Source organism: Bos javanicus, chromosome 16, assembly GCF_032452875.1.
Source record: "Bos javanicus breed banteng chromosome 16, ARS-OSU_banteng_1.0, whole genome shotgun sequence".
In the NCBI taxonomy this organism is placed as follows: domain Eukaryota; kingdom Metazoa; phylum Chordata; class Mammalia; order Artiodactyla; family Bovidae; genus Bos; species Bos javanicus.
This window is the reverse complement of record NC_083883.1, coordinates 6,886,043-6,910,646: the sequence shown is the minus strand read 5'-3', so window position 1 is coordinate 6,910,646 and position 24,604 is coordinate 6,886,043. Positions and strand designations below refer to the sequence as shown.

The following is a 24,604-nucleotide window of genomic DNA, read 5'->3' as shown; positions in this document are numbered from 1 at the left end:
GTTAGGTAGGTTGATTCCTCCAGTTCCATTCTTATTTCTCAAGATTGCTTTGTCTATTCGAGATTTTTTTGTATTTCCATACAAATTGTGAATTTATTTATTCTAGTTCTCTGAAAAATGCCATTAGTAGCTTATTAGGAGTTGCATTGAATCTATAGATTGCTTTCTGTAGTATACTCATTTTCACTACATTGATAATTCTGATCATGAACATGGTATATTTCTACATCTATTTGTGTTCTTTGAGTTTTTCATCAATGTTTTATAGTTTTCTATATATAGGTCTTTTGTTTCTTTAGGAAGATTTATTCCTAACTATTTTATTCTTTTCACTGCACTGGTGAATGGAACTGTTTCCTTTATTGTTTCCTTAATTTCTCTTTCTGTTTTCTCATTGTTAGTGCAAGGGATTTCTGTGTGTTAATTTTATATCCTGCAATGGCTGCCGTCTGTGGGGTCGCTCAGAGTCAGACACGACTGAAGTGACTTAGCAGCAGCAGCAGCAGCTCTAGTAATTTTCTGGTAGTGTCTTTAGGGTTTTCTATGTAGAGGATCATGTCATCTGTAAACAGTGAGCGTTGTACTGCCGGGGTCCAGCCGCAGTGGATCCAGAGAATTCGAAGCGGGGACGGCGTCGGCGAGGATCAGGAAACAATTGCTTAATTTAACGTTAATTAAGGATATAAAGAGTAATAGAATGAGGATAGCTCAGAAGGAAAATTCAGTGGAGAAAAGAGGCTGAATAATTCAGCCAGAAGGTAAGAGAAAGAACGACATGGTGAGACCGTTTTGGTGAACAAGGCCCGCACTTTATTTTCCAAAGTAGTTTTTATACCTTAAGTTATGCATAGAGGATAATGGGGGAAGGGGTAGAGTCATGCAGCAAGCCAGGCTTTCTTCCTGCAAACTTATCATATGCAAAAGCTTAGGTGATTTGCATCATCTTCTGGCCCGGAGGCCTGTTAACATTTTAAGACCCTTTCTTCAGAAAACTTATTTTTCTCTAAAGGTGATAAGTCAAGCGCCACCCTCCAAAAACATTAGATAAAGTTGCATTCCTACAGAGCAAAGGTGTGGTGGGCTATAACAAGAAAAAGAATTAACTCAAGGGTCGCAGGTTACAAACATTAAAGCCACTATTTACACCAATTATATTAATCAATACACTGCCAGGGTCACAGCAGGTAAGGGATATGGAAACTTAGCAGCAAACATTGGCCCAAAAAGTGAAAACCCTTCACCAATACAATTTCTAATCAATCTTTTAACTACTCAAAAGAATCTGTGTTTAGACAGTTTAGAACATCTCCTGCCTCTCACAGTTGGGAGGCTCTGAACAATCACATGTGGCCGGAAAAACCTATTCAGGCAGGCTAGAGGACTTCCAAAGGAGTTTGTAGGTTGAAACACTGTCACACCCAGGAATTATTAACTGGAGCTGTAAGCTAACTCTTTTTCAGAGAGAGGTAGTGGGGGACAGCCCCCCGTAAAGTCAGAGGTGTAGGTGAAAGCACAAAGCAGAAAGTAGGCAGACTCTGGTTTTGGGGGTATATGCTCGAGAATTTCCAGGGGACTCCTGAAGCTCGATCCCGCCTTTGCGTATGCCAAGCCTCCTTCCTCATGACCTTTGTCATGGGCGGAGTTCCTCACCCTGGCTCCCGGCAGTGATAGAATTCCAGTTGAGCTATTCCAGATCCTGAAAGATGATGCCGTGGAAAGTGCTGCACTCAATATGCAATATGCACTCAATATGCAATATGCAATATGCACTCAATATGCAATATGCCGGCTCCCGGCATTGTATTACTTTTTCCTCTCTGGATTCTGTTTATTTCTGTTTTCTCTTCTGATTTCTGTGGCTAAAACTTCCAAAATTATGTTGAATAGTAGTAGTGAGAGTGGGGACCTTTCTCTTGTTTCTGACTTTAGGAAAAATACTTTCAAGTTTTCACCATCGAGGGTAAAGTTTGCTGTGGGTTTATCATATATGGCCTTTATTATTCTGAGTTATGTTCCTTCTATGCATGGTTTCTGGAGGGTTTTTATCATAAGTGGATGTTGAATTTTGTCAAATGCTTTCTCTGCATATATTGAGATAATCATATGGTTTTTATCTTTTAATTTGTTAATGTGGTGTATCACATTGATTGATTTGTGAATAATGAAGAATCCTTGCATCCTTGGAGTAAAGCCCACTTGGTGATGGTGTATGATTTTTTTCATATGTTGTTGAATTTTATTCCCTAAAATTTTTTTTAAAGGATTTTTGCATCTATGTTCATCAGTGATATTGATCTGTAGTTTTCGTTTTTTGTGACATATTTGTCTGGTTTTGGTATTAGGGTGATGGTGGCCTCATAGAATGAGTTTGGAAATTTACCTTCCTCTGCAATTTCCTGGAAGAGTTTGAGTAGGATTGGTCTTCTCTAAATTTTTGGTAGAATTCAGCTGTGAAGCCATCTGGTCTTGGGCTTTTGTTTACTGGAAGATTACTGATTACAGTTTCAATTCCATGCTTGTGATGGGTCTGTTAAAATTTTATCTTTCTTCCTGGTTCAGTTTTGGAAGGTTAGCCTTTTTTAAGAATTCGTCCATTTCTTCCAAGTGGTCCATTTTATTGTCATAAAGTTGCTGATAGTAATCTCTTCTGATCCTTTGTATTTCTGTGTTGTCTGTTGTGATTTCTCCATTTTCATTTCTAATTTTGTTGATTTGATTCTTCTCCCTTTGTTTCTTGATGAGTCTGGCTAATGGTTTTTCTATTTTATTTATCTTCTCAAAGAACCAGCTTTTAGTTTTGTTGGTTTTTGCTATAGTCTCCTTTGTTTCTTTTTCAATTACTTCTGCCCTAATTTTTTTGAGTTCTTTCCTTCTACTAACCCTGGGGTTCTTCATTTCTTCTTTTTCTAGCTGCTTTAGGTGTACGGTTAGGTTATTTATTTGATTTTTCTCTTGTTTCTTGAGGTAAGCTTGTAATGCTATGAACCTTACCCTAGCACTGCTTTTACTGAATCCCTTAGGTTTTGTGTTGTCATGTTTTCATTTTCGTTCATTTCTATGCACATTTTGATTTCTTTTTTGATTTCTTCCGTGATTTGTTGGTTATTCAGAAGCATGTTATTTAGCCTCCATATATTTGTATTTTTTATAGTTTTTTTCTCCCCCCCCCCCCATAGTTGACATCTAATCTTACTGCATTGGGATCAGAAAAGATGCCTGGAATGATTTCAATTTTTTGAATTTACCAAGGATAGATTTATGGCCCAGTATGTGATCTATCTTGTAGAAGGTTCCATGTGCTCTTGAGAAAAAGGTGAAATGCATTGTTTGGGGGTGAAGTGTCATATAGATATTCTTAGGTCTAACTAGTCCATTGTATCATTTATAATTTGTGTTTCCTTGCTAATTTTCTGTTTAGTTGATCTATCCATAGGTGTGAGTGGGATATTAAAGTCTCCCACTATTATTGTGTTACTGTGAATTTCCCCTTTCACACTTGTTAGCATTTGCCTTACATATTGTGGTCTGCCTATGTTGGGTGCATATATATTTATAATTGTTATATCTTCTTCTTGGATTGATCCTTTGACCACGTCCTTCTTTGTCATTTTTCATGGCCTTTATTTCAAAATCTATTTTATCTGATATGAGTATTGCTACTCCTGCCTTTTTGGTCTGCATTTGCTTGAAATATATTTTTCCCGCCCTCTACTTTCAGTCTGTATGTGTCCCTTTTTTTGAGGTGGGTCCCTTGTAGACAGCATATATGTGGGTCTTGTTTTTGAATCCATTCAGCCAGTCTTTGTCTTTTGGTTGGGGCATTCAACGCATTTACATTTTGGGTAATTATTGTTAAGTATGATCTCATTGCCATTTATTTTGTTGTTTTGGATTCGAGTTTATAAACCTTTATAGCTTCCCTTGTAGCTCAGTTGGTAAAGAATCTGGCTGCAGTGCAAGAGACCCGGGTTTGATCCCTGGTTTGGGAAGATCCCCTGGAGAAGGAAATGGCAACCCACTCCGGTATCCTTACCTGGAAAATCTCATGGACAGAGGAGCCTGGTGGGCTGCCGTCCATGGGGTCGCAAAGAGTAGGGCATGACTGAGCAACTAACACTTACTTACTTATAAACCTTTTCTGTGTTTCCTGTCTAGAGAAGTTCCTTTATCATTTGTTGAAGAGCTGGTTTGGTGGTTCTGAATTCTCTCAGGTTTTGCTTGTCTGTAAAGCTTTTTATTTCCCCTGCATATTTGAATGAGATTCTTACTGGGTATAGAATGTGGGTTGTAGGTTTTTCTCTTCCATCACTTTAGGAATGTCCTGCCAATCCCTTCTGGCCTGAAGAGTTTCTGTAGAAAGATCAGCTGTTATCCTTATGGGAACCCCCTTGTGTGTTATTTGTTGGTTTTCCCTTGCTGCTTTTAATATTTTCTCTTTGTGTTTGATCTTCATTAATTTGATTAATATGTGTCTTGGGGTGTTTCACTTTGGGTTTATCCTGTTTTGGACCCTCTGGCTTTCTTGGACGTGGGTGGCTATTTCCTTCCATATTTTAGGGAAGTTTTCAAGTATTATCTCCTTAAGTATTTTCTTATGGCCTTTCTTTTTGTCTTCTTCTGGGACTCCTATGATTCAAATGTTGGGGTGTTTAACATTGTCCCAGAGGTCTCTGATGTTGTCCTCATTTCTTTTAATTCTTTTTTCCTCTCTGCTTCATTTATTTCCACCATTCTATCTTCTACCTCACTTATCCTATCTGCTGCTTCAGTTATTCTATTGTTGGTTCCCTCCAGAGTTCTTTTGATCTTATTTATTGCATTATTCATTATTGATTGACTCTTTTTTATGTCTTCTAGGTCTTGTTAAACATTCTTGCATCTTCTCAATCCTCGTTTCTAGTCTATTTATCTGTAACTCCATTTTGTTTTCAAGATTTTGGATCATCTTTACTATCATTATTCTGAATTCTTTTTGAGATAGACTCCATATCTCCTCCTCTTTTGTATGATTTTTTGGGGATTTATCATGTTCCTTTACTGGCTGAATATTTCTCTACCTTTTCATTTTGTTTAGATTGTTCTTTCTGGGGTGGCCTTTCTGTATGCTGGAAGTTTGTGGTTCCTCTTTATTGTGGAGGTTGCACCCTGTGGGTGTGGTTGGTCGTTTGGCTTGTCAAGGTTTCCTGGTTATGGAAGCTTGCATCCGTGTTCTGGTGGGTGGAGCTGAATCTCTTCTCTCTGAGTGCAGTGAAGTGCCCAGTAGTGAGTTTTGAGCTGTCTCTGGGTTTGGTGTGACTTTGGACAGCCTGTATATTGAAGCTTAGGGCGATGTTCCTGTGTTGCTGGAAAATTAGCATGGTATGTCTTGCTCTGGAACTTGTTGACTCTTGGATGGAACTTGGTTTCAGTGTAGGTATGCAGGGTTTTGGATGTGCTCTTGTTGGTTAATGTTCCCTGGAGTCAGGAGTTCTCTGGTGTTCTCTTACCTCTGGCTTTCAGTCTTAATCTTACAGTAGCCTCAAGACTTCTCCATCCATACAGCACTGCTGATAAAACATCTAGATAAATGGTGAAAAGAGTCTCCACAGTGAGGGACACCCAGAAAGGTTCACAGTTACATGGAGAAGAGAAGAGGGAGGAGGAAGATAGAAGTGACCAGGAGTTGAAGAGGGGAATCAAAAGGGGAGAGAGCAGTCTAGCCAATAATCAATTCTGTATGTGCTGTCCACAGTCTGGAACACCCAGAGAGGTTCATGGAATTAAATAGAGAAGAGAAGAGGGAGAAGAGAGATAGAGGTGTCCATGAGGAGAAGAGGGGCAGTCAAAAGGGAGAGACCAATCTAGCCTGTATCAGTTCCCTAAGTGTTCTCCACAGCCCGGAACACCCAGAGAGATTCACAGTTAAGTAGAGAAACGTATGGGGAGGGAGGAGATAGAGGTGACCCGGGGGACAATAGGGAGAGTTAAAAGGGGAGAGAGCAATCAAACCAGTAATCACACCCCTAAGTAAAAATGGGTACTGAAGATTAGATTCTTAAAGGTACACAATTGATAACAGATACTAAAAAGCAAAGATTAAAAATCTAGAGTAGAGGTTAGACTCTGAAAAATACAACATTAAAAATACAAAACCAATCACAAATTATAAAAAATACATATATGAAATTTGCTTTAAAAAATAGGGTCTTTTTTGCAAGATAATAGTAGGTTATAAAAATGAAAATTAAAGGTGTAATAAAGAACTGAAAAATTAAAAAAAAAGATAATAGTAAAAATATATCTAGGAATTTCTCTGGAGCTGTTGAGGGTAGTGTGGGGTCAGTTCAGTTTCAGATAGTTCCTTGTTCCAGCTTATACTTCTTTTCAAGGTCTATAGGCCCTCTCCAGTGCTTAGTCAATGCTAACTACAGGGTTTCAATCTGTTGTGCCTGTCACTTTGAGAGCAGTTCCCTGTTACTTGTTTATTTTGGCTTCCACTGTTTGTAAGTCTCTTCAGTGTCTAATTTCCACCTTGATGCAAGGGGGCGAAGGTGGTCATTTGTTTAGGTTCACTTGTTCAGTCGTGCTGTGGGGAGGGAGGAATACTGCAAACAAATATCACTGGTGTGTGTGGGGAGTGCTCACAGTGTATGGACCACACTGGGTTGCCCTAGCTCATGGTGCCTGTGCTTTCCCTGTCTACACTGCTCAGACTCCAGGTTGCTTCGAAGGGGAACTTTCCAAAGCGGGCCCTACGTTGCGTGCACTTCCCAGGTCTAAGCTGCTCAGGTTCAGGTTCTCCACAAAGGCATAGACTCGGCTGGGCCTGCATTTTGTGCCCTTCCCAGGTCTCAGGAGCTCAGGCAACCAGGTGCTTGGCGAGCACACTGTCCCAGGTGTGCAGTGGTCTTATCACCTCTCTGGTCCCAGTCGCTTGGTTTACTGGGTGTGCCGCAAGAGCACCGTCACAGGTGTGCCGTGTGTCTCCTCTAGGGGGCTGATCTCAGGTTGCAACCCTCCTGGCAGATGTCAACCATCCAATATCCCAGGAAGACTTGGTTTGCAACTGGGAGCCTGCTCCCACTTTGGTGGAGGATGCCATCTCTGGGGCCAAAGTTGCCCCTTGCCTTCCAGCTCTGGCTGTCGCCTGCCTGCCTCTCTGCCTCCGATGTGGGGGAGGAGCCGGTAGGCAGCCTGCTAGCTCTCCTTTGGCATTTGATCAATCCTTTGTTCTGTGAGCGGGCCAGGATGTGGCTTAGGTTAGAGCTTTTCTTTCTCTGTCTCTTTCCCCTCTCTCTCTCTGTCTGTCCTACAGTTTGGGTTGCTATCTCACGTTAGCTCCCTCAGATTGTCCTCAGGGCATTCAGGACTGGTCCTTAACCCTAAGCAATGCAACAGTGCCTCCCCCACTTGCTGGTGGCAGACGTGAGCATCTTGAGCTATTTCTCCACTTGGAGTTTTGGTTAAGGCACATATTCTGTGTGTGTTTTTTTTTTCCCCCCTCCCTGTTATGTTGCCCTCTTCCTGGTGGCTCAGAGGTTAAAGCATCTGGCCGCAATGTGGGAGACCTGGGTTCAATCCCTGGGTAGGGAAGATCCCTTGGAGAAGGAAATGGCAACCCGCTCCAGTATTCTTGCCTGGAAAATCCCATGGACAGAGGACCCTGGTAGGCTACAGTTCATAGGGTCGCAAAGTGTCGGACACAGCTGAGTGAGTTCACTTTCTTTCTTTCTTTCACTTTATGTTGCCCTCTGAGATTCTAAAACTCCCCACAGACCCACTGGTGAGAGGGTTTCCTGGTGTTTGGAAACTTCTCCCCCTTCACGACTCCCTCCCCAGGACTGGTCTCTGTCCCTAACTCTTTTGTCTCTCTTTTTGGCTTTTATATTTTGTCCTATCTCCTTTGGAAGAGAATGGGCTACCTTTCTGGGTGCCTGGTGTCCTCCGCCAGTGTTCAGAAGTTGTTTTGGGGAAGTTGTTCAGCATTTAAATGATCTTTTGATGAATTTGTGGGGGAGAAAGTGATCTCCCCGTCCTATGCCTCCGCCATCTTAAGACCGCTCCCCACTTAGCATTTTCTTAATTGTTTTGGGTTTTTTGTAGGTCTTTCCTTTGTCTTATGCTTATTGCCTGTATGTCTCTTTAATATATGTTGTAAAGCTGGTTTGGTGGTGCTAAAATCTCTTAACTACTGCTTGTCTGTAAAGGTTTTAATTTTCCATCAATTTTGAATGAAATCCTTGCCAGGTAAAGTAATCTTGCTTGTAGATTTTCCCCTTTCAGTACTTTAAATATATCCTGCCATTCCTTTCTGGCCTGTAGGATTTCTGCTGAAACATCAGCTGTTAATTGAATGCTTTTCCCTTGTGTGTTACTTGTTGCTTTTCCCTTGCTGCTCTTAATATTCTTTCCTTGTGTTTAATTTCTATTGGTTAGTATGTGTCTTGACATGTTTCTGCTTGGATTTATCCTGTATTGGACTCTCCGTGCTTCTTGAACTTGATTGACTATTTCCTTTCCCATGCTGGGAAGGTTTTCAACTATAGTATCTTCAAAAAAAATTCTCAGTGCCTTTCTTTTTCTCTTCTTCCTTTGGGACCTCTATAGCTCAAATGTTGGTGTGTTTAATACTGTCCCAGAGGTCTCTGAAGCTCTCCTCAATTATTTTTATTCTTTTTGCTTTATTCTGCTCATCAGCAACTATTTCAACCATTCTATCTTCCAGCTCACTGTTCCATTTTTCTCCTTCAGTTAATCTCTTATTGTTTCCTTCTATAGTATTTTTAATATCAGTAATTGTGTTATTCATCTTTCTTTGTTTATTCTTTATTTCTTCTATATCCTTGGTAATTGTGTTAATTGTGTTGATTGCTTCTTGGCATTTTATGCCTTCTATTTTCAAGGTTTTGGAACATCTTTACCATCATTATTCTGAATTTTTTTTCAGGTATTTGAACTATTTCCTCTTAGCGTTTTTTTTTTGGTCTTGTGTGCTTCTAGTTTGTTCCTTTATTGAGCAATATTTTTTGTACCTTTTCTTTTTTTTCTTTTTTTCTTTGTTGCATTTGATGTCTCCTTTTCTCAGGCTTTCAGGTCGAATTCCTCCTTCCTTTTGGTTTCTGCCCTTGCTGTGTAAGGTTGTGCCAGTGGTTTGTGTAGGCTTCTTTTTGGTGTGACCTTTGTTTGTACTCTGGTGAAAGGAGTAAGTTTTTTTTTTTTTTTTTCCTTCTGATGGGCAGGGCTGTATGAGGTGGCAATCCTGTTTACTGATGACTGGGTTTGTGTTTTTATCTTGTTTGTTGTTTGGGTGAGGCATCCTACACTGGGTGCTGCTGGCAGTTGGGTGATGCCAGGTGTAGACAAGTGGAGGCCTTTATGGGACTTCTCACTAATAAATACTCCCTGGGGTTAGGAGTTTTATGGCAGGCTAGAGTCTGTCAGTGCTCCCACTGCAAAGGCTCTGGGCCTGATCTCTGGCCAGGGAAGTGAGATACCACAGGTGGTTTGTAATGGCATTAAAGGGGATAAAACAAACACAGTAAAACAAGAAATGGACTACAAACCTCAGACAAATGGCAGATACAAAATCAGGCAAGTACTAACAAAAACATGGGAAATATACACACATAAACAAAACCAAAACAGTGAAAAAAAAAAAAGTAGAAGAGATTGATTCAGTGAGCATAGGAAAGTAAGAATGATATCAACTAGTTATTAACAAATCTGACTAAAAGCGTAAACTGGAAAACAAAACCAAAGCCATAGGTCAACTGGGGAATAAAACAACTAAAGCAAACAGACTAATGAACATAATGAGGAAAAGTGAGAAAAGGAAAAAAAGAAAGAAAGGCTAGAAAAGCAAATTTAAATAGAGGTAGACAAAGAAGTTTTACATATATTAAAGAAAAACAACAACAGAAAAAGAATAAGAAAAGCAAGCAAAAGAATATATGTGGAAAAATAGTGATAATAATTTTTTTAAAGCTTTGAAAATTAAAGAGGAAAACAACCCTCAAAACCACAAAAGACCAATGTAGAGGCAGAAGTATTTAAAGGAAATTAAATGTGTGGTTAAAAAATTTTCTCAAAAGTGTAAATAGATTTAATTGTAGTATTAAAATCAACAGCTACAACAACAGAGAGCAAAAAACAAGTAAAAATTAAAAAACCCAGTAGCAACTACTAAATAAATTAAAATATAAGAATAATAAATATTTTTCTTGGATCATCTGTCAGCATCCTTTTCCTCAATGTGAGTCACAGTCTACCTCACCTCCCTAGGATGCCCTCCAGTTCTGGGCTGGTCTCTTACCTGTTGTGGCCGCAGCTCAGACTCTGATCTGGTCCTACTCTTGCATGTTCTTGCTCTGATGTCCACATCTGCCAGTGCCAGTGTGTTTTCTTTTGTAGGAACTCTCATTGTCCTTTATATATTCCATAGATACAAAGTCTGCCAGGTGATTATGCGGATTCAATCTTCAGCTTGTACCACTGGTGGGAATGTTTTGGTTCTATTCCTTAGACACCTGCCCCTGGATTTCACTTGTGGTTTTATCTCCACCTTTGCATGTGACTCGTCCACAGGAGTTTACTCCTGAGGCTTCCCTGGAGGACTTGGGTGTGCCCCAGGGAGGACTGAATGTGGAGGTGGTGCAGTTGCTTGGATTGCAGGAACCCTGGCAGTACCAGGTACTAAGGGGAACCACTGGGTAGGAAAGCAGGAAATATGAGGCCCTTAGGGTTTTTGTAGCCTCTGGTTACTCTGTCTTTGTGGGATTGAGCTAGGGAGTGACACAGGAGCTTGGATAATGGGGACCATGAAAACACCGGATACTTAGCTGTGGCTATTGTCACAGGAGGTATGTGACTATTAGGGATTTTTCTAGCTTCTGACAGCTCTGCCCAGTGAGGATTGAGCATGGAGGTGACACAGCTGCTTGAATTTTGGGAACCCTGGCAGTGCCAAGCATGCAGGGAAACCAACTGACTCAGCTGTAGAAGCGATGGTCCTATTAGAGTCGTTTCCTAGCTTCTGGCACCTGGCCATCAGACGGCCTCTTTGGCTGGTCCTTCTCTGTTGCTTGACCCCTTCAGGCGCTTACAGGCCCCCCACTTGGGGTCACTGTCTGTTGTTCATCGTATCAGGGACTTAAAGATCACCCTGGCTGGAGTCCTTCTGTGTTACTTTGCACTTCAGGTCCTTAAAGGGCCACCCTCCCTGTGTTGTTTCAGCTGTCTGGTGCTGATATGTGCAGAGAGAGAGGCTATAGAGATGGCTGCACCCTCAGTGTGTGACTCAGCAGTATCACCCTGCCTCCAGGTTAGCTGGCTTTGCTTCATAAGCATTTCCCACTGCGCTCTCCTCTCTCAGGTTCCTTCACACCACCTCCCTTCAGTCAATCCAATCGCTATGTTCCATCTCCAGCCTGAAGCACTTTCTAGGGGACTTGCATCCCTGTCTGGTGTAGGTACAGCTGTGGCAAGGATTGTCTGTGTGATCCTCATTCCATTCAGACTCTCACTGGTCAGCTGCTTCACTCTCCAACAGTCTCAGTGCTTCACCTCTGTCGCAAACATTTGCCCTCCCATGCAGCTCTGTCCCTGCTTCAGTTCCCAACCCCAGATGCAGATCCAGTCCTACTCACTGTCCTCTTTTTTTGCCCTGCTTCCTTTGTCCTGCTGAATGTTGCCTGGTTCTATATATTCTTTTCCAGCGGTCAGGTTCTCAGCTGGCGTTCTGCAAGATCTTCTGTGTCTGGAGGTGTATTCCTGATGTATCCGTGGAGAGAGATGTACTCTTCCGCCATCGTGGATCTCAGTGTATGGTATAGAGCCCACACCTCACTCCAAGTCAGGATTGCTGTGGGCGGTGTCAAACTTCTGTTGTTGGGTCAGGATAAAAAGCAATGGATATCTTGTTATTCTCATTTGAACATACTTCTCAGTTGATCATTTTTCTTGACTCTCTGTGTTGATATCTGTGCATTAGACTAAACATCCACTTGTCCTAGTCTTCACAGATTGGCCTCAGTAGTAGAACCTTTCCAAAATTCAGCCTTTTCAATCAGCTTGGCCAGAATTTTGGTTACCTCTCTAACCTCTCTGCTCATCCAAACTTCTGAGTTTGTAGTCAGCCTTCTCCAGGATTTGAGAGTATGCAGTGATCTACAAGTCAGAATACTTGGTGAAACAGGCAATTGGAGTTTATCACCTAGCTCACTGTGCACTGAACTGGGGAGAGGAGCTGTGGCAAATGCCTGCATGCTACTTCAAACCCTGTGCCTTCTGCACCATGATTTAGCTCTCTGTAGTCCCCAGGCACAAATGAAAATTTTGGGTTTCATCAGCTCTCAAGGACAGGTTAGTTAGAAGCCAATTCCTCAGGCAGAGCTGGAAAAGATGAGTGTCCAGATGTGCTATCTCATTCCTTCCATGGAGAAACTGGGAGTTGCTCACTCTTCATTAAGCTAAGGGAAGACCTGTGAGAAGTGCTGGTACAGATTCATAACTGCCACTTCATTTCTGTTATCCTAGGAGATTGGAAATCCTAGGCCTCCCAGAGGCAGGTAAATTGGAAGCTGGACCCTGGACTAGCATTTGCAAAATCAGAGATCTAGATTGTGGATCAAACTCCTTGCTCCTCCAGGAGAAGCTGGGAGTTGAGTGTTCCCTTCAAATTGTATGGTCCTCTGCTGCATGGATTTTATTGCAGGAATGTGTCTTAGTTTTCCCTGCCACTTAGGATTTTGGCATTTTCTCACTTGCCTTGAATGCAGAACTTCTCATCTACTGTTTCTATTTTGAATCGAAGGCGCTGATACACACATAGTTGTTAATTCAGTGTGTCTGTGGAGGGAAGGAGAGGTCAAGATGGCCTATTCCACTCTCTTACTAATATCACTGCAGTGTTTCCAAATTGTATGTGTTGGGCTTGTTTGCTTTTCTATTTTCAGTTTTAAGGAAAAGCAATTATTGATTTTCATCTTTATCATTACTATTATTGCTATGTAATTTTAAAATTCCCCTCAGCACACTTTTGTGTATCTCATAAATCATATAAGACTTTAATTATCATGGTTTTATTTTCATTCAATTCAAAATATTCAGTTTTCTCTTTTGATTTCTTCTTTATCCGTGAAGTACTAAAAAAATTAGCTGAATTCTATGAAGATGTCTAGTAGGTGACAGAATTGTACTTTTCCAAGTTTAGTTATTCATGGTTTGAAGGATCAATATTTTGTCCTTAGTAAAAGGAATGGATGTATTCATCTTTGTCATCTTCGTTGAACTCCATGTACTGATATGGCTTTAAGCACCCAGTTTTGATGACAGCATTTCAAATTCTCAGAGACAAAGGCTGGGGTAACAATGGTGGAAGATTCTGTGATCGTCACCTGATCTGTGTTCTGGGTTGTGTAAGAGATCCAGACTAGACAATACTTTCAACAAGTCCCAGGAAAGGAAACCCATTGCTAAAAGATTTCTGACGTGCTGTGGGATTCCAGATCCTTTAGACAAACAGATTTCTAATAATTTCCTAGAAGGAATTTGGAGTATTTTAAATCTTGCTTTGTTATAGAAAACAGAAATCAAGTGTTTTGGTTTAATATCTTTGGAAACTCATAGTTTTGTTTTGTTTTTTTTTCTCTTACACACGACCTTAAATGATTAGAAGTTTTCTTGGTTTATAGTCATAAGTGACTCCCCTTTTTTGTATCATTACCTTATTTGGGTCCTTATGAAATGTGTATCAAATATATGCTTACCTTTTCTTTATGGTTTCTCCCTTTTAGAAACATGTTCAAAATCCAATATAAGGATTGAGAATGGATTTTTGTCTGAATCTACCTTTACATATCCCCTAAATAAACAAACAGAATATAAGTGTAAACCAGGATATGTAACAGCAGATGGTAAGACATCAGGGTTAATTACATGTCTGAAAAATGGATGGTCAGCTCAACCTGTATGCATTAGTAAGTAATTCATTATCTTAGTATTCTTTATCTTGATGATAACTATACAGAAGTATTAACTTTGTTCTTTTGTCCTTTTTTCTTTCTTTTTTTAATTTTTTTGCTGGGGCAGGGTCATATGAAGTGTTTTGTGGTTCCATGGCTGTATTTGAAAAGATCAATTACAAAGCTTTGAAAAATGTATCTTTTTTTTTTTGCCTTTAATGATTAATTACTAGTGGAGTAGAATATCATTGTACTATTTAGTTCAACGTTTTGTCACTTTAAAACATCCTGTGACTAAAATCTAATTTTGCTAAGAGCCTTACCTCTCTTCCAGGATAAATTCATTTATTTTCAGTTGAGACCTTTGTGCTGATTGCATCTGCTTTTATTTTAGGGGACTCTTAAGCCAGAGTCTCTGCTCCTAAGCCTAAAAGTTATGTTTTTAAGCAAAGATGTGAGGCCATAGTGCATAAACTTCAAACAATATGATATATAATTCATGTTTGAGTCTCTAGGATAGATATCCTTGTGAAAAATTCTCTCTTAGGAAATCTTCATAAACATCTAGTTAGTGGAGACAGAGAAACACTTCTAGACAGGACCAAATTCTGCTGTGCTGAAGGTTTTTCTTGTAGCAACACATAGATGTTTATGAAGATTTTCTAAGAACAATTAATGAGTTTGTTTTATTCATCCCAAAGCTACACACTGATATTTTTGAAGTGATATTTTACATATTCACTTTAGGTGAAGTGGGTATTTATAATATCCCTTTCTACTGTTTTCATTTTATTTTTCCCAGTGTCTATACTTGCTACAGGCACTACACCCTCAAAATGAAAAAAGTTTCACATATCAAACTTATTTTATTTTAATATATGACAGTTTTCCATTCTAACACTCTTTTTATGAAAAATATCTCTGTTATTATATTTTACTAGTATAATTTTGCTTTAATACATTATGAAGTTTGAAGTAAATTATTTAAACTATTAACATCAGTCTATGGTGTTAGTGAGGAGAAGGCAGTGGCACCCCACTCCAGTACTCTTGCCTGGAAAATCCCATGGATGGAGGAGCCTGGTGGGCTGCAGTCCGTGGGATCGCTAGGAGTCGGACATGACTGAGCGACTTCACTTTCACTTTTCACTTTCTTGCATTGGAGAAGGAAATGGCAACCCACTCCAGTGTTCTTGCTTGGAGAATCCTAGGGACGGGGGAGCCTGGTGGGCTGCCGTCTATGGGGTCGCACAGAGTTGGACACGACTGGAGCGACTTAGCAGCAGCAGCAGCATGGTGTTAGTGAAAACAGATTGTTTGTTAACATATTTTCTTATAAATAGCTATAAATAATAAAATTATGTCTGTATTCAACCTCGATAAGTATAAAATAATATACAACCATTAGAGATATAGTTGGAAAAGGAAAATCAGCATGTGAATTTTAAAAATTTTATAGCATCTTTAAAAAATTAACTTGCCTTTTGAAAATTACTTCTTTTCATTGAAGTTTTCTCTGGCAAATATGTCACAACTGCTAATTAATTTGGCATATTAATTAGGAAAATGCTGTTATGAAAATAGTATAATACTTCTGTAATGGCTTATTTTAATACTAGCTTTGGAAAAAAATGCACAAGTACAGCAACTGAGGAACATGTTCATAACGTAAATAATTCAGGAACATTAAGTGTTGAGAAAAATGTTGCATAAAAATACACTTGTTTTCATTTTGAGTAATTATTTCAGGACAGTGATATATCACTGGCATGGTTGGCTAATTTTTTATGATTTGTACATACTAATTGGTGAAGCCCTTTTCCCTTGAGATGAAACTCAATCAAATTGCCCACTAAATAATATTAGAAATAAAATCAAAATCCCATTATCCCTTAGAATCCTGTGACAGGCCAGTATTTGAGAAGGCCAGAGTCAAAAGTGATGGCATGTGGTTCAGGCTGAACGACAGGCTGGACTACGAATGTGTTGATGGGTATGAGAACCGAGATGGACACACCACAGGCTCCATAGTATGTGGTCAAGACGGCTGGTCTGATAAAGCTGCATGCTATGGTAAGCACTCTTTTCCAGATGTTCTTAGAGATAAGCAAAATTTAACAGTAATTGTCAGAAGTGTTTTATTTGTACCAAATTACACAGATCTAGAATCATCTTTAAGGAATGATGCTTCCTTCTACTTTAATGTAAACTGGAAGGAGGGGAAGTTTTAAAGTCCAATGACTCACTCAATACAAAATGACAGGGTCTTGCAACCTGTTCAAGTATTTGCTTGTAAGTGTCTGCTTATACCTCCTACCTTGAATGTTAACTTCTGCAGGTTTTGACAGGTGCTTTTTATTTTCTGACTTGGACAAGTTCTGAGGACAATGACATGGATCTCTTTTATTTTGCCAATCAGATGTGTTTTTTCCAGGGTTGAAAATAGGGCTTCAGTCTCTGGTAAGCTGAGTGGATGTTGAGTGTCCCAAGTCAAGGGAAGAGTTATGTGCAAACTTTGGCAGCAAGGTAATATTTGGAAAATATGAAGGTGGGCGGATTCTACTGAATGAGAGAAGATTTAATGAGCTAAAGCTGATATGAGGCAAAGGAAAGATGAGCTGGGTTATTTCAAGGCAAAATAACATTGATTGATTTTATGATTCATGAAAAGCCATAGGGAATTTTAAGAAAAGGAATGATATAATTTTATTTGGATTTTTGAAGGCCATTTGTGGAGTTTTCTGTATGCTGTGCTTATGATGGACAAGAGAAGATTCAAGAAACCATGTGGGGTGAAAAAGTGTGGGGATTAGATAAATTCTTGGCTGAAGTGATTCAGAGCAGAGAATAGATTTGGGATATATTCTCCTGGTAATAAATGCACATAATGTTGCTAAATGTTGGTTGTCAGAAAGAGCAAAAGTTGAAGGGACTCATGTCTTGAATACCATTTTCTCATAAGCAAGCAAGCAAATGGAAATGACTTTGTACGTGGTACTGGCAGGAGAAAGAACACTCTTGCAAGAGCATCACAACTTTGACCTGAACACATTGTGGTTGGGCCAATGGGGACCATAAACATTGGATACATCAACTGTAGTGTTGAATGCATAGGTTTAAGCAGGAGATACCCACATGAGATTATCACTCTCTAAATTATGACATCAGATTAGAAAAGAATGTAGAATGAAAATAGAAGACAGCTCAAGACTGAGTCCTGAAGCTTCCAACACTGAGGTGTCTGACAGAAGAATAGATGGCAAAGTGGACAGAAAGAAAGGAGGACCCAGAGAATGTAGGAGAAAAAAATGTCAGAATGAATGTTGCATAGATTGGACAGAGTAAAATGATTTAAGAGCAAGGGATAATAAACTGACTAATAGTAATTTCTATGGAATCAGCCTGAAATGGTTCTATATCCAATTCCACCATTTGCTAAGTATGAATCTAAGGGCAACAACCTGTTTGAAGGTTTATTCACTCCTCTGAGTCTGTAAAATGATTTAATATCTACAAATGTTCTAATATTTCAAAAGATCTTTTAGTTATTAAAATAAATTATTCATATACACTTGTCATAATGCCTGCCATACAGTTTAATCAAGGAAATTGTAAACTAATTACATTAGAATAGTTACACTAATGAATACTTCTAATTCAGTTAATAAGCCAGGTTAAAAGACTAAAAATGTGGTGCCAACATTAATTGTGAGAGAGACATTTTCAGATGGAGTAGACAGGGGAAAACCTACTTAGAACCTGCTAAATAAATTATTAGTAAGAAATGCAATACATCATGTGGACATAACTCTTTGAAAAGGCTTGGTTGTGACAGAGAACAAGAGGTTCAGGATAGAGATTTCAGATAGACACACAGGGGAAGCTTGTTAGAGGAACAGGCCAGGCTTGTTCAACAGTGTCCAGAGCCCATATTTCACTTTCAGGCTGTCAGCAAGCACCTAATATATGCCAGAAGTTGCCTAAGAGTAATTGTGAAGGATACAGTGGGGGACGGTGGTATGTCTTTCAAGAGCTTTCATGCCAGTATGAAAAAAAATAAAAAGATGAGTTAAGGCAAATAATGAACCAAAAAGTAAAAATATTTCTATTATATTAATCCAATAAGTGTATTCTAAGAACAAAAGAATCCAAGTGCTTAGAAAGTAGGAGGGACTGCGGGTCAAGTTTATGTAGGAAGACGTCTATGCAAAGAAAGCCTGGAAACCATTCGTCAGCAGAGGCACAAGCCTTTGCGGCAGCCATGGCAGCAAAGCAATTGGCTTATTTTAAAAAGATCAGATGGTAAAGAATCTGCCTGCAATGCAGGAGACTTGGGTTCAATCCCTGGGTCAGGAAGATTCCTTGGAGAAGGGAATGGCAACCCTCTGCAGTATTCTTGCCTGAAGAATTCCACAGACAGAGGAGTCTGGAGGGCTATAATCCATAGGGTCAAAAAGAGACATACCTGAGAGACTACAATTTCACTTTCAAAATTTCTGAGCCACCTGACAGTAAAATATCCACTTGCATTGCGGGAGACCTGGATTTGATCCCTGGGTTAGGAAGATCCCTTAGAGAAGGGAATGGCAACCCACTGCAATATTTTTGCCTGAAGAATTCCATGGAATTTTGGCGAGCTGCAGTCAGGGAATCACAAAGAGATGGACACAACTGAGCTAATAACAATTCTAAGTAAAGGGAAAGGCTTTTAACATGATCATGTCTTTCTTACAGTCACTCTATTGGAAGACAGCAGTTGGAAAACAGCCTAATGCCAAGACCTTTTTGTTGTTGTTAAAGCAATATTTAACACAGTATGATAAAATAGGAATTTTACATAAGATAAACATAAAATATGTAAACAAAGTCACATACCAACAGAAGTATTGCTATGTGGAAGTTTGGAATAGAATTTTAGGAAAGGAAACCCAATGATTCTCATCAGTAGTAACCTCTCATCTAAGCTACAAAACTCAACATAAAAAAAAAAAAAAAAAAAAGCAGAAACAGAAACAAAGAACAACAACAAAAAAGCAGGAACAAACTTATTGATTTTGGGGAGAGGGGGCATTACTAGTAAAACTAGTTAGCTTATGTATAATTTTATGATAATGTTTGAAGAATTTTAGATAGTATGATTCTACTTTTTGGTGAGATTCTAATTCTTAAATTCCAATTGAGAAGTTTAAAAATGATTTAGCAATAGGAAGATTCCAAATAAAGAATAATGAAATTTTTGATAATATGTAGCAATCCCTGGTGGCTCAGATGGTAAAGAATCTGCCTACAATGAGGGAGACCTGGGTTTGATCCCTTGGTTAGGAAGATCCCCTAGACAAGGGAATGACTACCCACTCCAGTATTCTTGCCCGGAGAATTCCATGGGCAGAGAGCCTGGCCAGCTATACTCCACGGGGTCACAAAGGGTCAGACACAAGGGAGCGACTAATCCACACACAGCAATGTCACAAATTTCATAGATTTTACACATTTTCAATGATAAGTTTATACATTTTTAAAATGAATCAGAATAATTACACATATATTAATAGTTAAGCTCATTTATAGGTACAATAAGATTAGATGTTTGTGTTGTCATATACATAATCAAGACACCTAGAATATGCCTATGTGACCTTGAACATGTTTACTCATTTTGTTTCATGTTTCAGTTTGATTTCTATACTTGTAGATAAAATTAAGTGATTTTTAATGTACCTGTAACTCAAATATAAGAGAAATGTCTCTCTTGTGTGTTCTAGTTTCCCAGTTATATTTTTTATAATACCATTTTTTCATTTATATTCAGTTTTAAAATTGTGTATTTTTATTCTGAGAGAATATTTCTACATTTTGAGACCAAAAAAGTAGCATTATATTTTGTAAATGTCAGTGATAAAATCAGATCCAGTACTAACAAGTTGACTTTACAAATAAATTATCAGGCATATATGTTGCTGCTCAATACCTTAATATTTCTCAAAATCCCAGATGAGTGCAGAGGATGTATAAAACCTAACATGTAATGTTTTTCAAGGAAGAGCATTAATGTGTGTTCTGTGTATGCAATATCCAGCACCTCGTTTTATGTTACACAAATAATATTTATTTTGCAATGGTTAAATATTCTCACTCAATTATTTATCTTTTTTGATAGAAAGAGAATGCAGTATTCCTGAAATGGATACATACTTAAATGCTCATCCCAGGAAAGAAACATATAAAGTTGGAGATGTGCTGAAATTCTCCTGCAGTCAAGGCCGTATTATGGTTGGAGCAGATTCAGTTCAGTGCTACCACTTTGGATGGTCCCCTAAACTTCCAACGTGTAAAGGTAAATATTTATCTGACAGTTGTTGGAGCAAGAGTTGGGATTTCAGATATCAACCTTTTTATTTCCCTCCCTTAATTTTCTGTCCACTTTCAGTGCATCTATAGTCTAATGATTAAGGCAGAGACATACCCACCAAGGTGGAGAAGGAAACGGCAACCCACTCCAGTATTCTTGCCTGGATAATCCCAGGGACAGAGAAGCGTGGTGGGCTGCTGTCTATGGGGTTACACAGAGCCGGACACGACTGAATGACCCACCAAGGATATGTGCTGGGTATACCTCAGTTTTCCTTCTTTAAGAAATTAACCTTCAGGTGCTTCTTGAAATATGTGGTGGAGAATCCACATAAATGCATGAGGAACCTGACACTGGCAGGATTTCTTGTTAGTTTTCCTTTTTCCTGCAATTCCACCATTAATATTGGAGAGTTTCTATACTGTGGGCTTTACATCTAGTGTCCTCAAGTATATCTAAAGAGTGTTCAAGTAACTTAAAATCAGTTCAGTCACATGTATCAAATCATATGAATCAAAGTTAAACTTTTCAAATGCTTCTCTCAAATGATATTTTTTTCAAAAAGTTTTCACACAGTGTTTCTGTGGAATAAAAGTATTGCTGTAATTTATACTCCCAGGTTGAGTAACTGGTTTGCATATTTATTTAACATGTCTGGATAATGAACATGCTTTCTGAGCATACATAGACTTCAATATACTAGTTCAAGATGAGTAACAGAATCAGTAAACACTATTCTTTTTTCATCGTTTAAGAATGCTAAAATAAATTATATAACAAATAAAAGATCATTTAGAGAAATCCATTTCTGCATTAGCTGGATTTTTCAGTTATAAGACACAATGTTACCATAATTTATGCAATATTTCTACAGTAAAGAAAGTTAAGTCCTGTGCTCTACCTCCTGAACTTCCTAATGGGAAAAGGAAAGAAATACACAAAGAAGAATATGCACACAATGAGGTTGTGGAATATGCTTGCAACCCCAAATTTCTGATGAAGGGTTCTCATAAAATTCAGTGTGTTGATGGAGAATGGACAGCTTTACCTGTGTGTATTGGTAATGTATTAAAAGTAGTAATATTTCAAGGTAAATCATTACTCTTATTTGTATCCATATACACATTTAAATAATATTTTAAAGACAAATATATTTGTGGATTTTCAGAGGAGGAGCGTACCTGTGGAAATATACCTGACCTTGATCACGGCGATGTCAAGCCTTCTGTCCCTCCCTATCACCATGGAGACTCGGTTGAGTTCAGTTGCAGAGAAGCATTTACAATGATTGGACCCAGATTTATCACGTGTATTAGTGGAGAGTGGACCCAGCCTCCTCAGTGCATTGGTCAGAATACACATCTCAAATTGACCTTTAGTATTTGCAGCCATTCTGTTGAAATTTAGAGTTATCCTTGAGAATGTCAGATCTTAAAATATAATGATCCCAAACATTTGATTTTTATAGTCCAATATGTGTTGAAGAGGAAAAATATAAACTAGCAATAGAATTTTATCCATCTTTCTGTCCTGATATGGACATTGTTTATCTTGACAAGTGTGAAACTAAACCTTACTGATAGATACTCATGTGATTAAAATGGGAGTACTAGTTACCAGGAAAATACAACTATCATTGCAGAAATGCCATTTTTGCTTTTATATGGTACTCTTTCTTTTAGAACATTGGAAACCAGGAATTATAGTTGAGGAAAATACCCATTTGATACATTTCTGTAGGAATCTTCCCTCTCAAGCTTCTAACAATGATAATTTCTCTATCTGTTTCAAATTCTGAAAAGAGAATTTACTGTGTTGGGGAGGGTGGGCTCCAGCCCTCCCTGTTAGTAGGTAACTCTGTCATGGGAGGCACTTGGGGTGGGGCCAGGAACCTGCCCTGACGCATTTCCCTGTAAGAGACTCGTCCTGACTTTTGGATGATCAAGTCTTTGATGACTGACCAAGAGAATCAATGTTAGCTGCCTTCTTTCATTTTTTCTATTGGAATAGACTTTTTCCTGGAGTTTTCCTGGGCTCTGCATTCAAAGACAGCCCTGGATTTCCAGGCCTATTAACTCATTATATTTCTAGTCATTAATTATTCCAAGAAGAAGGTATGGCTTAGGCTTAGGCCCTGAGTGAGGGCAGGGACTGATAGCTGTTTTCTTTGCTGACAGTATGTTGAAAGACCCATTTCAAAAGACCAGTTGACAGATGGGAGACATTCAGTGGGAGTTTATTTAGTTAAATAGTAATTTTTTTTTGCTTATTAATCCCTGCATTTTCATGAACACATTATTGTCCTAGGTATTGCCAATTCTTCAAGATCAAACCTCATCTTTGTCCTCTTCTATCTCCTCAAATGACCTCACCTCATTTAACTTTTCATTATACCTAATGCCAAAATGTTTGCTTCAATTATTACTCTTCTGACCTCAGAGTTTTCCTTGCAAAGGTTAATCCTCTACCTGTATTCAGTTTAATGTAGTCCCCCTTTGCTATAATAGACCTTATTCCAGTTTTCTTCTCTCGAGGTTTATTTTGTAACTCTGTCTAATCTAGCTTGTCATTCTTCCTACTATGCTTATTTTCTCCTAATAAAATACGTCTGCTTTCCTTCCAGAAATCAGTCCATCATAGGATGAGGCCCGCAGCCACTATTTCTCCTTTTGAGTATACATCTTCCTTTGGCCACCATTCCTTGAAGAATACTACTGGTTTTATATCCATCAAGACCCTGAACAAAATTTAAAAACAAGGCTAATTCTCAAGCCTTTAGTGTGTTTTCAATTCAGCTTGTTATTTTATTTTTTCAGAGTTTTATTTTGATATCATCATTTTTCTTTGACTATCTACTCGGCTTTTCCTTATTTTATTCATTTCACTAAACCTTTATCATAAACAAATCATTAACATATACTGCCAAAGATCTATATGGATATTTTGTCAAATTCAAAAAGAACTTCCACTTGCACTGAACTTATAAAATAGGTATATATATACATAAAGCTTTTTTAGTCCATATTTAACTTATCCCGGAGCTAGAAAAAAATTGTTATCATGGCTTTATATTGCATTATAATGATCTGGTACATAACACAGTGGCTCAAAGACTCCAAGTGTATATGCAAGATAGATTGTAACTTTAAGTACCCATCTTCTTATTTCAAGTGTTTGTTTATTTTTGGTGTCAGGTAAAAGATTTGCTTAAAAGTTAAGATTCTATACAAAACACCTTGGATGTAGTTTTCTTATTATGTTTCATATTATTTCTTGAAAAAAATGTATATAAAGTAGCAACTTGGTATGCTTAGTCCACAGAAAATTGTTTTATTTTATTGTTTTAAGATTGTGAATTAAAAATAATGTAGAGATGCTTAAGGTCAACAAGCAAATTTATGAATATTTGCACAGATTTCAAGTTTGGGACCAAATTTATTCACGTGATAGCTATTTGCTATGTAGATCATCAAAAAGTATTCCAGTCAAAAAGGCAGAAATCTTTAGGATGGGAATTTTCTCTGAAATTTCAAAAACTGGACACAAGACTCAGGCTCATGTATAATTTTTCATCTCATGCAATTTGATCAGCAATAACTTGGCTGCTGGAATTTGTAGGCATAAATTGTAACATCATTATTTTATTGACAAAATAAGCTATTTTTTGTTATTGGCTATTTGGTTCTTTAGAATTAGTCTTTTCAAGAGAATGTTTTCATTTTATAGCAACAGATGAACTTAGGAAGTGTAAAGGGTCAACATTATTTCCACCTGGGGGGAGACCAGCACATAAGATTGAATATGACCATAACACCAACAAAAGTTACCAATGTCGAGGAAAATCAGAACACAAGCACTCAATCTGTATAAATGGAGAATGGGATCCTAAAGTAGACTGCAATGAAGGTAATCTCTTGTCCATAATGTTTTAAAAAATGTATTCTATATCTCACTAACTTGTAAAAGTAGTATCTTTGTGTCCTTCAAGGAAATTTAGCTATTTATCATTCCAAATATTTTCCATCTGCAAGGTAATTTAGAAGCTAATCAAAATAATGTGTCTAAATATTAATTGTATAACGTGCCTTAATCAGCTATGTGACAAACAACTCAGAGACTTTGTGACTTTAAATTAACATCTGGGCAGTAGGTGTGCTCATTTCTATGGAAAAGCCATTGTTTCTGATTTTGTGTATTACACATAAATGTACTTATGTTTATGCTGAACTATTATGTATTTATCAACATATCTATATGTATCAATCTATGTATCTATTTATATATATTTATGTATCTATCTAGTCATCTATTTTGG

At 38.3% G+C, this 24,604-nt stretch overlaps 1 protein-coding gene across 2 annotated transcripts in view; it reads left to right on the top strand.

Annotated features, from left to right (window-relative positions):
* LOC133227536 (complement factor H) overlaps positions 1-24,604 on the top strand; it is a 396,803-nt gene that overhangs the window by 52,564 nt on the left and 319,635 nt on the right. For both annotated transcript variants that reach the window (XM_061382126.1, XM_061382127.1), the window contains exons 10-15: positions 13,773-13,955; positions 15,837-16,013; positions 20,098-20,274; positions 21,164-21,349; positions 21,458-21,637; positions 24,016-24,195. In XM_061382126.1, coding sequence (XP_061238110.1) covers positions 13,773-13,955; positions 15,837-16,013; positions 20,098-20,274; positions 21,164-21,349; positions 21,458-21,637; positions 24,016-24,195 — 1,083 coding nt within the window. The remainder of the gene's footprint in view (positions 1-13,772; positions 13,956-15,836; positions 16,014-20,097; positions 20,275-21,163; positions 21,350-21,457; positions 21,638-24,015; positions 24,196-24,604) is intronic.